The 14180-nt window shown below is 39.6% G+C and overlaps 1 protein-coding gene across 1 annotated transcript in view; it reads left to right on the forward strand.

Annotated features, from left to right (window-relative positions):
* EDNRA (endothelin receptor type A) overlaps positions 1-12753 on the forward strand; it is a 50259-nt gene extending 37506 nt beyond the window's left edge. Inside the window, exons 4-8 of the mRNA XM_081136672.1 lie at positions 749-947; positions 4080-4232; positions 8316-8449; positions 8870-8978; positions 10274-12753. Of these exons, the coding sequence (XP_080992798.1) occupies positions 749-947; positions 4080-4232; positions 8316-8449; positions 8870-8978; positions 10274-10414 (736 nt within the window). The 3' untranslated portion in view covers positions 10415-12753. The remainder of the gene's footprint in view (positions 1-748; positions 948-4079; positions 4233-8315; positions 8450-8869; positions 8979-10273) is intronic.
* Positions 12754-14180: the final 1427 nt, after the last annotated feature.

A 14180-nucleotide genomic window follows, 5' to 3' on the forward strand; every position in this document is an offset into this window, starting at 1 on the left:
TAAAACTGCCACCTGGTACAAGCCCACTGTGACCATATTTTGAGAGTAAAAGAAGAGAGAAAATGATGGACAATTTATGGTCACTATTCAGTTAAGGATATCTAGCTCCACTTCATAAATAAGATTTCAAGTTGTTTTGGGTTTCTTTTTGTAATATATAAAGAGGAGTAAGATATTACCATAACAAGTAACCAGCACTTTTCACAACCTCTTCCATCTTCCAATTTTCCCCCAGCTTAAAAAACATAGACACACTGCCCTGGCCAGTGTGGCTCACTTGGTTGGAGCATCATTCCACACACCAAAAGTCACAGGTTTGATTCCCAGTCAGGGCACATACCCAGATTATGGTTCAATCCCTGGTCAGGGTATGTAAGGGAGGCAACTGATCTCTCTCTTTCTCTCTTTCCCTCACCCTTCCTCTCTCTCTAAAGTCAATAAAAACATATCCTCAGGTGAGGATTAAAAAAAAAAATAGACACACCTATCTGATGCTGCCACATTCCACACTCTCACAAGGCTCTGCTAGATGCCAAAGAGCTCAGACTCAGACCTGCCAGGCAACTGATTTCCAAATGGGTGGAACTTTTAATGGCCTCACTTGTTTTTTACACGACTCACAGAAGGTTCCTAAAAGGCCAATGGTTGTTCACTGGCCAGGGAAGGAGCCTTCCAGCATTTATAATTTTTTTTAATTGAAATAATTTAAATTCCTAACAACTTGGTTCCATTGCCCCATTTTTTTCAGGTACAGAGCTGTTGCTTCCTGGAGTCGTGTTCAGGGAATTGGGATTCCCTTGATCACCGCCATTGAGATTGTCTCCATCTGGGTCCTTTCTTTTATCCTGGCCATCCCTGAAGCAATTGGCTTCGTCATGGTGCCCTTTGAGTACAAGGGTGAACAGCACAAAACCTGTATGCTCAATGCCACATCGGAGTTCATGGAGGTACAAATTGTTTAAAGGGAATTCGCTGGGGGGGGGGGGGTCTTCATTTTTACTTTACCATCACCAAGACTTGATATCTTTGCAGTGCCCAGTGTGGTTTACTCTTAGTTCAGTCAAATATTCTTCAGTTGCATTAGAAATAGATGTTAAACCAGGGCTTAGCTTCTTGAATAGAACAACTATTTTGTTTTTACTCTTGTAGCACAACTGTAGACACAACTTTTGTTCAAACAACTCAGAATTCTGAAATACGTTTGCTAGGAAAGAGAGATTATATGTAAAAAGTGCTATTTGTTTTTATAATAAGGCATACAGTGCAACTTCCATCTGACAGACATGCTGACGCTTATTTTATGTTACTTGGGGAAATATATGTTACTCACATTTTTTTAAAGATAGATTTACTAGCTCAAAGTAGGAAGTCATACTTACATGTACAGATAATAAAATTTGAAGAACTCTTTAAAAAGTGTCCAGTTTAATAAATTCAGTTGTTGTTGCTTAGTACACCTGGTCACATTAATGTTTCTCTGAAAAGCTTAATCACATGAGTGTTTTGGGAAACATACTTAAAATGCATATTACCTTTGCAAAACTAGTCAAAGGTGGACTCAGGAGGAAAACCAAAAGGATACTATTTCTCTTAAATCAGCGTAATTTAGTGCTTTGATGTAAGTTTCATGCAGCTCAGATTCCACATTTAATCACTTACAGACATCTCAAAGTACGTTTTCCTTACTTGGAAAATTCACAAAATTTGTGGTTTTACAGCTGCCCAGTTATCCTGCCTGGACATTCTGATTTTAAAATTAAAGGTACTCATGAAAGCTGCCAAACTGGCAACCTTAAAATTAAGGTCTGTATAGCTACTGACTTTTTTATTAAGTCCAATCTCCACAGTGAAAAACAAAGTAGTGAGTAGGAGGTTATCAGAAATTGGGCAGTGTAAATAAGCAATCTAAATATTTCTGAATAAAATGTCAGAGAGAAGAGGCTCAGCATTAAGAAGGAGTTTACTAATCACTAGAACTAGACAAAATGAAATGGGATAGTTTGTAATGACTGAATCTCCTTATAGAGTGGTCAAGCAAGGGTAGCTACCCTTCAGGTGGGAAAACCTAGCGGGTTGCAGTAAAGGGTATGAGTTTGAACTGATCATTTTTTGTAATTTGGGATTCTCTTTCTCCTCCCTTTTTGTTGTTTTTCCTAATTTTATTCCTACTCTTTGTTCCACACTTTCCTCCTCAACTTTGCTCTAACAGACTGGAGGGAGGCCCCTCTATACCCTTGCTGATGACATCAGTTCAAAAGGAATTTGTGACCCCTTTCTCTACAGGCCTCTGCCATGGAGGGGTCAGGGGACTCCATCCAGTCCCCTCAGGGGTCAGCTTCCAAACCCTCTGCAGCTGCATTTGGGGCCTTCACACCAGCAATGCACCTGGAGGAAGGGGGTACAAATTGAAGAGGGTACTTAAATGACTGTTTGTGTTGCACTTAAACAAAAAGAGAGTCCTTCTGAATTTTCTGGGGGTTTTTGGGTTTTTTTAAGTTCAGTACAGAAATCTTTCTAACAGTGTGATGTGGTTAGGGAAATATTTGTATACAGATCTGCATAAAATGGGAGTTTGTACTTAACCTGAGGATAAAATCCAGGGGTCTGTAAACTTGAATGGGAAAGAAATTATATGTTTATTTCCACTAATTAATAACTGAAATGTATCATTTCCTTCTAATATGAATATAGGCAACAAACTATAACAGTATTTAACAGTAACATATTTTTTTCACTAATAGAAATAACACATTTTCATATCATATAACATTGTATGATCTTACAATGTCATTTACACTCATCATTGATTCAACATTCTGATAGTTATTAGAACCACCATCAGATTTGTCATTTAATTTGTTAATAACCACCTGTATTACTATATCAGAATTTTATTTTTATTGTTTTGATACTGTTTCTGTGTAACTAGTTTCCACTGTAATTGTACATATTTTATCTTATGCATGTAAAAATATTATTCTCAAAAAGGATTACAGTTTTCCCCGGACTTCCAAGGAGGTCTATGGCATAAAAATAGTTAGGAACCTCTGCCCAGAACCTTTTTCCTCAGGAACCATTTATAGATTACTTTAATAAACATGCTATAACTGTATCCCACTGTGCCTCTTTCTATATTCAGAAACTGTCTAGTTTTTCACAGAGCAACATGGCTAGTTTTTACTGTGGGAACCGAGGTATTACAGGAGGCTGCATTATCCACAGTAAATAAACAGTCTGAAAAAACAGAATATGGAAAAGAAAAACACTTCTTCCCAAGTTGATAATTAATTTAGTGGGAAAGAATACAGATGTAATTTTCCAATTTCCACCTTTATAGGGTATTAAATTTTCTTCTTTAAAAAGACATGAAAGTGAATAGTCCTGGTATTTACAAATTCTGCCCACAGGGAGATAATGCTAAATATGCCGTCAGATAAGGTACTCTGTCTTGATAGTTTCCAGGTGGTAAGTATTAAAAAGAGCGAGAAGGGGAATGATTATTTATGGCTCAAACTGGCTGGCTACGAGGTCACATAGCAGGCATACCAGCCAAAGGGTTAACTCCCATAACCAGCACTACACAGATAAGCCATTCATAACCTTCCCTGTTTCCAAACAAGATATTCACATTAAGTACACTTCGACCATAATAGTCAAAAGTAAACCAGACACTAGCAAAATTTTGAGGCTCACTAATAAAGATAAATATATATTCTGTATGTCTCAGAATCATGTTTTGTGAGCTTCAGAAGGGGAATTCTTTTTATTGATTAGGGCTCTTCCATTGTATAATTAAAACCAACTTCAGTTTATAAAAAGTATCTTTGTCAGGGTAATTTTTTTTTAAATGCAGTTTATTCATGTGCTACTTTATAAAGCCAGGATAATTTCTAGAGTTGCCATTTTAATTGTGTTTTGAGCACTATCCCCAAGCTCATTACCACACCAGAAGGATGAATATACAAACATATCTGCAAACACGAAGATTTTGATGAAGATTTTGAAGCTCCCAGAGGCACTGCCCAGTTAATTTATGTCACAAAGCCCCCTCCTTCCCTCTCCCTTTTCTTCATTTACAGTTCTACCAAAATGCAAAGGACTGGTGGCTATTCGGCTTCTATTTCTGCATGCCCTTGGTGTGCACCGCAATCTTCTACACCCTCATGACTTGTGAGATGCTAAACAGAAGGAATGGCAGCTTGAGAATTGCCCTCAGTGAACATCTTAAACAGGTAAACATAATGAGATTATGAAATCTGGCCAAGACTATTTTGTCCTTGACAACAAAAGGCCTACGAATACTGTATATCACAGATTTAGCTTGCTTTCCTAAAAATAAAAAAAACTGTCTTGTTTGTCTGTATGTCTTATTTTCTTTATAGTATTAGGAATTTCCTTTGTGAAATAGGGAGTCTGCCTGGAGGCCGGGCCCAAATAGAGGAACTATTCATTGATTTTGTCAAGAGTATGTTTGTGTATCTAGTGAATTTGGATTAGAACTGTGCTGGGACAAAAAGGAGCATATAACTTTCTCCCCTAGCAGACTTTGCCGTCTTGTTGTGGAGATAAAATACAAACATGGGAACAACTAGAAAATAGAACCACAAGGTGTGGTAAAAGTAGTCTATGCTATAGAAAGCCAAGGAGGAAATGAGAGCAAGTTGTGGAGAGACTGTTTGTGGATGCGGGGATTGATTGTTCATGGAAACAAAATGGGTTTGATGGGAAAGAAGAGGACAGAGGGTGTCAGGTGGGACACAGGAGCCTAGTTCCAGCATGACGTGGCAGCCACCCATCTGGGGAGTGACAAAGGAGATGAGCCTCACTACAGCAACATGAACATCAAAGGTGACAGACACTACAGAAAATGGGATTGGATATATGAAAACAGGTCAAATTTTAGAGGGACCAAAGTTCTAGAATGAATTTGAATAGGTCAATAGAAGCTGCTGTTGGTCCTTCCAGGGCAACAAACAGAACAAAGAAAGCTGTGAGCTTTAGAGGGCAACACCTGGGTCCTATACTTGCTGGCTCTGTGACATTGGGAGATTTGCTTAATCTTTCTGAGCTTCTAGTTCCTCATAAAAATATATAATAATACATCAAGGGTTACCTAATGCATGTAAGGTGCCTAATTTTTGTTGCAGTCTTGATGTGGAAATAAAATATAAACATGGAGACAACTGGAAAATAGAATCGAACTCATAGTAAGTGCTCAGAAACTGTTCATAGATATTAATTTAAAGACTAAAACTAGGGCTGCATAAGTTTTAAGTCTCAACAGAGAAGGACACCTAACCACAGCAAAAGTTAACATGTGTTGTTGACGGAGCCTGTAAATCTGCACTATATAATTACACACAAGCAACATTCTTCAGCAGCAGCTCTTTTCAAATATTGTACAGATTTTTCTGAGCTTCAGCTCCTTATCTGTAAATTGGGCATAATAACATATAAATCAATGGTATAGTGGGAATCAAAGGAATTAATGTGCACACACATACTTTGTAAAACTCTAACGTGCCATACCAATGGTAGCTATTATTTCTACTGAAATTTAACAGGAAAATTATATTGAGAAACTTTAGTATGACTTTGTTCAAGCATGAAAATTTCAAGTGCTCCAGATGTGAAACATGTTGATTTTTTTAATTTTTGTTTTAGTCGTCACTCAAGGACATTTTTTCCCCATAGCTTTTTCAGAGAGAGTGGAAGGGGAGGAGAGAGAGAGAAACATCGATGTGAGAGAGACGCATCAAGTGGCTGCCTCCCACTCTCACCCCAACCAGGGCCCAAGCCTGCAACAGAGGCACGTGCCCTTGGCTGGGATCAAACCTGGGACCCTATGGTCCACAAGCCGACACTCTAATCACTGAGCAAACCAGCTAGGGCTTAAATGTTGATTTTTGTATCACCATGATTGAGCCTGTTTAAGCTATAAGTGGTATCTGCTCTTAAAATAATTAAATAGGGATTGGGAGCAATAATAACATGATGCTGCTTCACATTTACATAGCATTTTTTAAGGTTTCGTAGAGCACTTCCAGGCCCTTTTCCTATTTGATTCCTCCAAGCATGCTGTGAAACAGGCAACGCAGGCATACAGGTGGTTAAGGGGCTGACTCCACCAAATGGAAATGAGAACCCAAGACGTGGTCCTCATGCAGTAGACACTCCCCTGTGTCACACTCAAGATCTAGCAGGTTCTAAGAGCAGAACAGCAAGCCTGGCTGTAAGGCCTTTGAGGGGGACTATGAGGGAGCTAGCTCAGTGAAAGGCCCTGCACCCTTTGACTCATAGCCTGCTGGGCTCTGTCTCACTTGTTTCATGGTTTCTCAAATTTCTCTTCATTATACTAACAACAACCTTATCAGTCAGGGATTGTGTTTGGGTTCTTGTAGCAGAAAACCCAAAATAACATTGAGTAGACCACGGAGGAGGTTATCTTTCTCCCACAGCAAAAAGCTCAGATGTCATTGGTTCTGTGGTGAAAGGACTCATAGGCAGGTGTCTGCTGTTTGCTGACCTTTCATTCAGTGTCATAAGACAGCAGCTCAGCTCCACCCTTATATCTGATTTCCAGGCAGAAAAGGGGAAGAACTTAGATCACTTGAGTGTGCCTGCACCAAAGGAGTATCCCCCACTTTTAAGCAGCTTTACACAAAACTCACATAACGTCTACTTAATCTGATCGGTAGAACTGTCAGGCAGCCATGCAGATGATTAGTGCTCCCACACTACTATAACAAAACCAGGAATCTGACTGATAGCAGAGAAAAGAGGAGGCTGGATATTGGGTAGGCAAACAGCAGACTGTCATGGCAGTGTATTAGTGTTACCTTTTAAAAGGGCTATCCCCTTTGAGGATATGCTCAGAGGAAGTAACCTCTTCCCCAGTACCCTCCTTTTTTTTATTTTTCTGGACACACTGTCTATCTGTGTACACAAAATGACCCTTTAAAATGATCCCCTACTCCTGCAGATTGCAATCCTTTATTTCTCTCAATCATTGCTCAGTTTATGCGTTCTCTGAAGCATATCCCAGCTAGCCCAATAGCTCCAAAAGATTCAAGAACCCCAGTTCTTTGAGTTCAAAGAGTAGCAATCTGTGATAACTGCCCCCAAACCTTTTTAAACAACTTTATTAATCATGTGGGTTTGTTGTAGGCTTTCTATACTTCATGCTATATGCTTTGGGTTGAACCAGCATTTCCCTTCCAAACCCTGTTTTCAATCAGTTTTATTTTGACATTAACTGATCCCAGTTACAGACAAGCTGCATTTTATGTTCCTAGTCAGGCTTCTAAATGCATGCACTATACTACTCAAGGACAACACACACAAAGGCCTGGATGCTGATAATTCTTAACCTATGTTTTTCTGATCCTGTGCAGGACTTGAAAGTATGTAAACCTTCAGCTGAAGTCAGTCCAGGGTCAGCATGTCCCAGGTTTTCTAATCATCATTGCTGATAATCCTTTACCCCCATCCCTGTTTGCAAACAATATAGCTTTGGGAAATACATCATTAATAAAAGAATTTTTTTTTTAATATATTTTTATTGATTTCAGAGAGAGGAAAGGAGAGGGAGAGAGAGAGATAGAGATATCAATGATGAGAGAACAATTGATCGGCTGCAGCCGGCAACCCAGGCATGTGCCCTGAGGGAATCGAACCCCGATTGCCTGGATCCTAGGTTGATGCTCGAGCACTGAGCCACGCCCGGCCAGGCAGAATTTTAAAAGCAAAAATATCCCAATGCTAGCTTTCTTCAAGATCAAGAAATGGAGAAAACATATTCCTGTTGCCTGTTTCTTTTCTATTTCCTATTCCTGTTTTGTTTTCCAAATGTGTTTGCAGATTTGTCCACTCTTTATCACGTGGGTGCAGTCACCTTGACTGTCACGTTATCACTGATTCTAGTCAGTTACCTGTTATTGAGGCTTTTCAGCTAATGCTTTCCCCCATAGATTCGCCCCCCCGTCCCCCCCACACACCTACCCAGACTCAGCCACAGTGTTGGCCCAACTCCAGCCAGTTCCCACCTCTCCCTGCCATAGGACCTCTGCGCTGGTCCCACTAACCATCCTGAACCCACCATCCTTCCTGGCAGCTGCCCCAAAGAATCCTTAGCAAATCTTGATCATAAAGTTGGGCTCTGAATCTTAAAGAGGTAGAGGCACTGTGGGGCAGGCTGTTGTGGCTCCTCTGTGAGCTATTCTTTCCCTGCTCTCTACTGCTCCCTTGTTACATAGTTCTTTTATCTAGCAGAAAAACACTGAATTTACTGTACTTTTTTTCTCACTTTCCTTTAGCGTCGAGAGGTGGCGAAAACAGTGTTCTGCTTGGTTGTAATTTTTGCTCTTTGCTGGTTCCCTCTTCATTTAAGTCGTATTTTGAAGAAAACCGTGTATGACGAGACGGACAAGAACCGATGTGAATTACTTAGGTATGGCCCTAGGTACCCATTAGGAAATTGGAGTTTCTCTGATTTTCACATTTATGATACTTTTACAAAACTATCTAGTCTACATTCTCATTAGCCTTGAAAATTAAAACTGCAAAGTTGATTATTTTTTCTTTAGCTGACATAGCCCATAACTGATCCCAAAATTTGTGCAAGCCATGTCTGTAATCTTGCTGCTCCCCTCCTGAGGCTGTGAATAATAGTCTGAGCTAACCAAGTGGCAGGTAAATGTTCTGCAGAACTGAAACTGCCATTTAAACAAGGACTTTAAAAAAATTCTGACTGCTACCTGTGAGAAATGACTTCTGGGCAAGAAAAATGCTTATTCTAAGGATAAATCCTAGTTTGCAGTTTTGAAAACATTATGTTCTAATTATTCTACTCTATTTTCTTTTGCTCTAGTTTCTTGCTGCTCATGGATTACATCGGTATTAACTTGGCAACTATGAATTCGTGTATAAACCCAATAGCTCTCTATTTTGTGAGCAAGAAATTTAAAAATTGTTTTCAGGTAAGATGGTTTTGCAAGTATTTTTTAAGAACAACCAAATAACTATATTAAGTAGCCATTAACATGGCTAATTCCAGTTATAAATACTACTTTCATCAGCTATCCTTTTCAGTAAAGAAATGAAAATCACATTCTGTTAACCAGAAAGATGGTGAGCTTCAGGCCACATAGAATACATCAAACCTATTCCTTCCCTATGTTGTTTTAGACTTTAACAGTCTCAACGAAACATAAGCTCTATTATTAAGAAAGCTCTTGCTAAGTGCTACTTAGTAGCATATTTAATAACAGCCTCTTGAAGGAAAGGAAATGCTTATTACTTTGGGAATCTGAGCTCAGGTAGCTGCATTTGAAATCAGTTTCCTTCTGTTCCTTAAACCTCCTTGTAGCTTAGCCAACCCATGTCCTCCAGAAGCTCCATGCACTCATACAGATGTGTCATTTTTCCAGTTCCTGGAATGATTTTAGCATAGAGTTAATCCAACCTGGATTCTCTTATCTCTAGCCAGGATGTTAGTTCATGGTACATATTAGGAAGAGTAGCATAGAGGTCAAGGGTGCAGGCTCTGGAATCAAACAGTCTTGATTTACATCACAGCTCTGCACTTACTGGCAAACCCAGGCCTGGGTGGTGCCCCTCCTGTTGCTTTTGTTAGCTGGTCTGTAAAATCAGATAATCACGGTATCTATCTCATAAGTAGGATTCAATGGGTTAATATATGCTAAGTGCTTTAAACAATAATAAGTGCTCAGGATGAGTTTATTATTATTTGGGGTAGAGTGGACAAGAAAGACACAGTGACTGCCTTCGTGGAACTTACAATCTAAAAGCAGAATCACACAAATAGATGAAACTTGGTAGTTTCATCAACTTGGTAGGAAAATAGCATCTACCACCTAGGACTGTGAGCACCAGATGAGGTGCACAACGCAGAGAGCCACACCAGGGGTGCTCACTGAAGAAATGCCAGGCCCCTCCTAGCCGTTCCCCTCACACCCACCACCCTAAGTCATAGAGCACTCGCTTTCTGACCAAAACTGCTTCCCTTCCTCTTTCACTTGGTGAAAAGTATTTAAACAAGAAACAAGGGATCTATTTCTCTGCACTAGAATGGACAGTTCAGCTTTTACCTAGAGGTTACAGACTCCATACCCTAGATTACTGTTAAGGCTCGCATTCTGTCCTCAAATGCATGTGGACACTTACCCCTTGTTGGTGGGGGCCCAAGGCTTCTGCGCTGTGCTGGGAACAAGCTGGTAGGCTCATGTCATTTAGCATCTGTTCCTTCTCCCAGTCTTGCCTCTGCTGCTGCTGTTACCAGTCTAAAAGTCTGATGACCTCGGTCCCCATGAATGGAACTAGCATCCAGTGGAAAAACCACGAGCAGAACAACCACAACACAGAGAGGAGCAGCCACAAGGACAGTATAAACTAAACATCTTAAGAAACATTCATCAATATTCCTTCAGATCTCATTGGGGAGAAAAAATCATACAGCAACTATGTCTCCAGAAGTCTCTTCTCCCATGACTCAGACTCACCTGCAGAAAATGCTTTACAAAACATCAGAGAGTGGACTGGTTTATACCTGCAAATTCAATGAATCTTACTTCTTTAATTTATCTAATTTACATATGCTGTATGTTATATTCAACACTAAAAAGTGGTGAGAGTTGGCAGGGGAAAGGGAGACTGTTAAATGAAACCAGAAGGATATTTACTACTTTTGCACGAAAACTGTTTTCAAGTGCATGACTAGCTTTCACGGCCATTCTGTCAAATGTTCAGTGAGAACTGGTCAGCATGCAAGTTTGGAGATTATAAAATAGAGATTTTTTTTTAAGTTGTTTTTTTCTTTTTTTGGCCTAACACAGTATGGATTTACGTCCCCTTTATTTGAACTGTCATTTAGTGTCAGTACTTTTTAACTGCACAGTAGCCTAAAGATAATTATTTGAGTTTATTTTGTAAAAAAAAAGTAAAACAGAATTTAGGTGAACAATTAGGTTAATGTTTCTCATGTCACTGTGGGTTTTTTTAAATATAAATTCTCAAGCTGCAACAAATACAGGACTAAAGCACAAACTGACGATCACACATAGCAGTTTAATAGCTACTATTCAAAGGATTTTTAAGAACCTATTCTTTTAATGATGTTTCATTACAGGAGATCCTGAACACATTTTTATGTTAAATTTAAAAATAATGCTTGAATCAAATAGTTCTATTTTTCATAAGTCCAATCTCTTTTTAATGTTTTTTATGTAAAATCAATATCATATACCAAATGTTAAAGGTACGTGTCATTTAACTATACCCAAGACTTTCAGTTCAGTGCATAGAAGCCTAAAGCACTGACTTTAGACCTAGGAGAATAAGACTGAATATTTTTAGAAGATTTGGAAATTTCATTGAGGTTTTTTTAGTAATAGTAACATGTATATGTATGTATGTGCATATATAGGTACGTGTGTGTGTGTGTATAGTATACATATCACCTCATATTCCCTTGATTTGTCTTAAATGTTAACTGGCAGAAAGGCTTTTTTTGGTCATTCCCTTTTCCATACAGGAAACACAATTTCAAAGTGGCTGGCTGACTTTATTATGTCAGTGAAATATAATTACCCCCAACAACCATCATGAACTACGTTTCTTCACATCTCCTGGTTTCCATTGTGGACTTAAACACCTTCCCCACCCCCACTACTCACATGGTCACCATTTCAAAGGGCCCACAGTGACTTTTGATGGGCATTTTCCAAGTGTTTACAGACTGTGAGTATAGCAGCAAATCTTTTGCCATATGTATATAGACAAATATATATATATATATACAACTGTACATATCTTTTAGCCAATTTTTCTGTTATTATCTCTATGGTGTGTATTTGTATGTGTGATAAATGCATGTGTGTGATGATATGTATGGACTTATGTAACTTAATGATGCCCTGTAGTTGTGCCAAAGCACACACTCTGACTGGAATCTAGGTGGCTGTTCATTGCAACAGTAGGCCTCAGTCAGTTTTAATCTATGCGTTCATAAAGCTTGTGACTGTCACCATTACAAGTGGAACATGGGAGACAGCATGAAAGGGGACAAGTGATGGGTTAACAAAGGGCTTTTGTTTGGTTGGTTGCTTGCTTGCTTGGTTGGATAGAACGGTATTTGGGGTTGTATATTTTCCTGTACTACAGCAAAAGTCTTTAAACTTTGAAGTATTATATTGTCCTAATCCTCAACTCAACTTGGTGATAAGGTTGACAAGTGGTCTAATGTTGATATCAGACTTCACCAAACATATTCCTGATGATAAGTCAGCTAGTATTTGCTGGGCTACATTTTAGCACAGTCACACATAAAATGATATCGGGTTCCAGCTGACCCCAGAGCAGGGCTCCTTTATGTGTTAGCTGTCAAATTCCATTACTCTGCTGGTGCGTCCCATGCACTGATATATACCCGTAATGTAAGCCATAAGCTCACACCATTGTGTTTAGACAGCTGTCTTTTTGTTTAAGATGCTTTGTCTCTTGCATATGAAGAATGCATTTTATAAGTTCAGAAAGTCATAGCTTTCAAAATAACCACACAGGCTTCAATGGACATTTTGTTTATGGACTGGTAAGTAACCGTGGTTTGCTAGTAGAAATATTTCCAGTTTCTACTTTCGCCACATCTTTCCAAGTAAAGCTGTAGAAATGAGCCAAAAGCCAAGGCCCTGCATTGGCAGTGGCCTATAAGTATAAAATAAAGTTTACAGAAGCCTTGCAAGTGTCTCTTCATTTTTACATAGTTCTTCAGAGAAGTGTTTGTTACACAGTCCCTATTGTAAACCTCTCCCTAGTAACAGCCAGTCAAGCAGTTTCACTTTCAAACAGATGCTTCCTAACTGTGCTGCACTCTCAACCTACATTGTTGTGCTGAACACGTAACTCCCACATTCACTTCTTCAGTCACCTTTCCAGTAAGTTTGACTGAGCATCTGCTGCTATGCCCCAGGAATTCTTCTAGGTACTGGAGATATAGCAGTGAACAAAGCAGGTAAAGTTCCTGTTCTAATGGAGCTTGAATTCTAGAGGAAAGAGCTGGACAATAAACAATTACAGTCCATAAACAGTATGTCAGGTGGATACTTGGAGGAATAGACTCATATGTATCCAACTGCTTATTTAACATCTCTAATTGGATGACTAACAGACCTACTATATCTAAAACTAAGCTCCTGCCCTAACCGGTTTGCTCAGTGGTTAGAGCATCAGCCTGCAGACTGAAGGGTCCCGGGTTCGATTCCAGCCAGGGGCACATATCTCAGTTGCAGGCTCGACCCCAGTCCTAGTCAGGGTACATGTGGGAGGCAACCAATCGATGTGTCTCTCTCACATCAATGTTTCTCTCTCCCTTCCATCCTCTCTCTGAAAAGGAACGGAAAAAATATATATCCTCAGGTGAGGATAAAAAAACAATAAAACTAAGATCCTGATATCCTTCCAACCTGTGCCACCATAACATCCCTCTGCTCATATGTGAGTCAGGGTTCAACAGAGAAACAGAGCCAACATGTTTAAGAGAAGATTTATTATGGGAATTGGCTCATGTGATTTTGGAGGTTGAAATATGCTATCATCTGTCTGCAAGCTTGAGAACAAGGAAAGCCAGTGATGTAATTCAGTCCAAGTCCAGAGGCCTGAAAACTAGGGAAGCCAATGGTGTAACTCCCAGTATGAGGCCAAAAGCCTGAGAAAAGTGGAGCAGCCCGCTGTTGTTAAGTCCCAGAGCCCAAACGCTGGAGAACCAGGAGTGCTGATATCCAAGGACAGGAGAAAATGATGTCCCAGCTCCAGAGGAGAGAGAGATTTCATCTTTCCTCTACCTTTTTTCTTTCCTCGACCTCCACAGGTGGATAAATGTCAGCACATATTGATGAGAGCTGATCTGCTTTCCCGTCTTCTGATTCAAATGCTAATCTCTTCAGGAAACACCCTCACAGACTAATGTCTTACCCGCTCATTGGGCATCCCTTAGCCCAGTCAAGTAGACGTATAAAATTAACCATCACAGCTCAGTTAAAGACAGCTCCAAACTTTGAGTCGTCAGGATAAAAATGTTGAAGCCATTCCCATTCCCTTCTCTCACACCTTATACCCAGTGCCTCAATAAATCCTGCCAGCCTATCTGCAGAATAGATCCCGAACCT

Source organism: Miniopterus schreibersii, assembly GCF_964146895.1.
Source record: "Miniopterus schreibersii genome assembly, chromosome: 4".
Classification (NCBI taxonomy): Eukaryota; Metazoa; Chordata; class Mammalia; order Chiroptera; family Miniopteridae; genus Miniopterus; species Miniopterus schreibersii.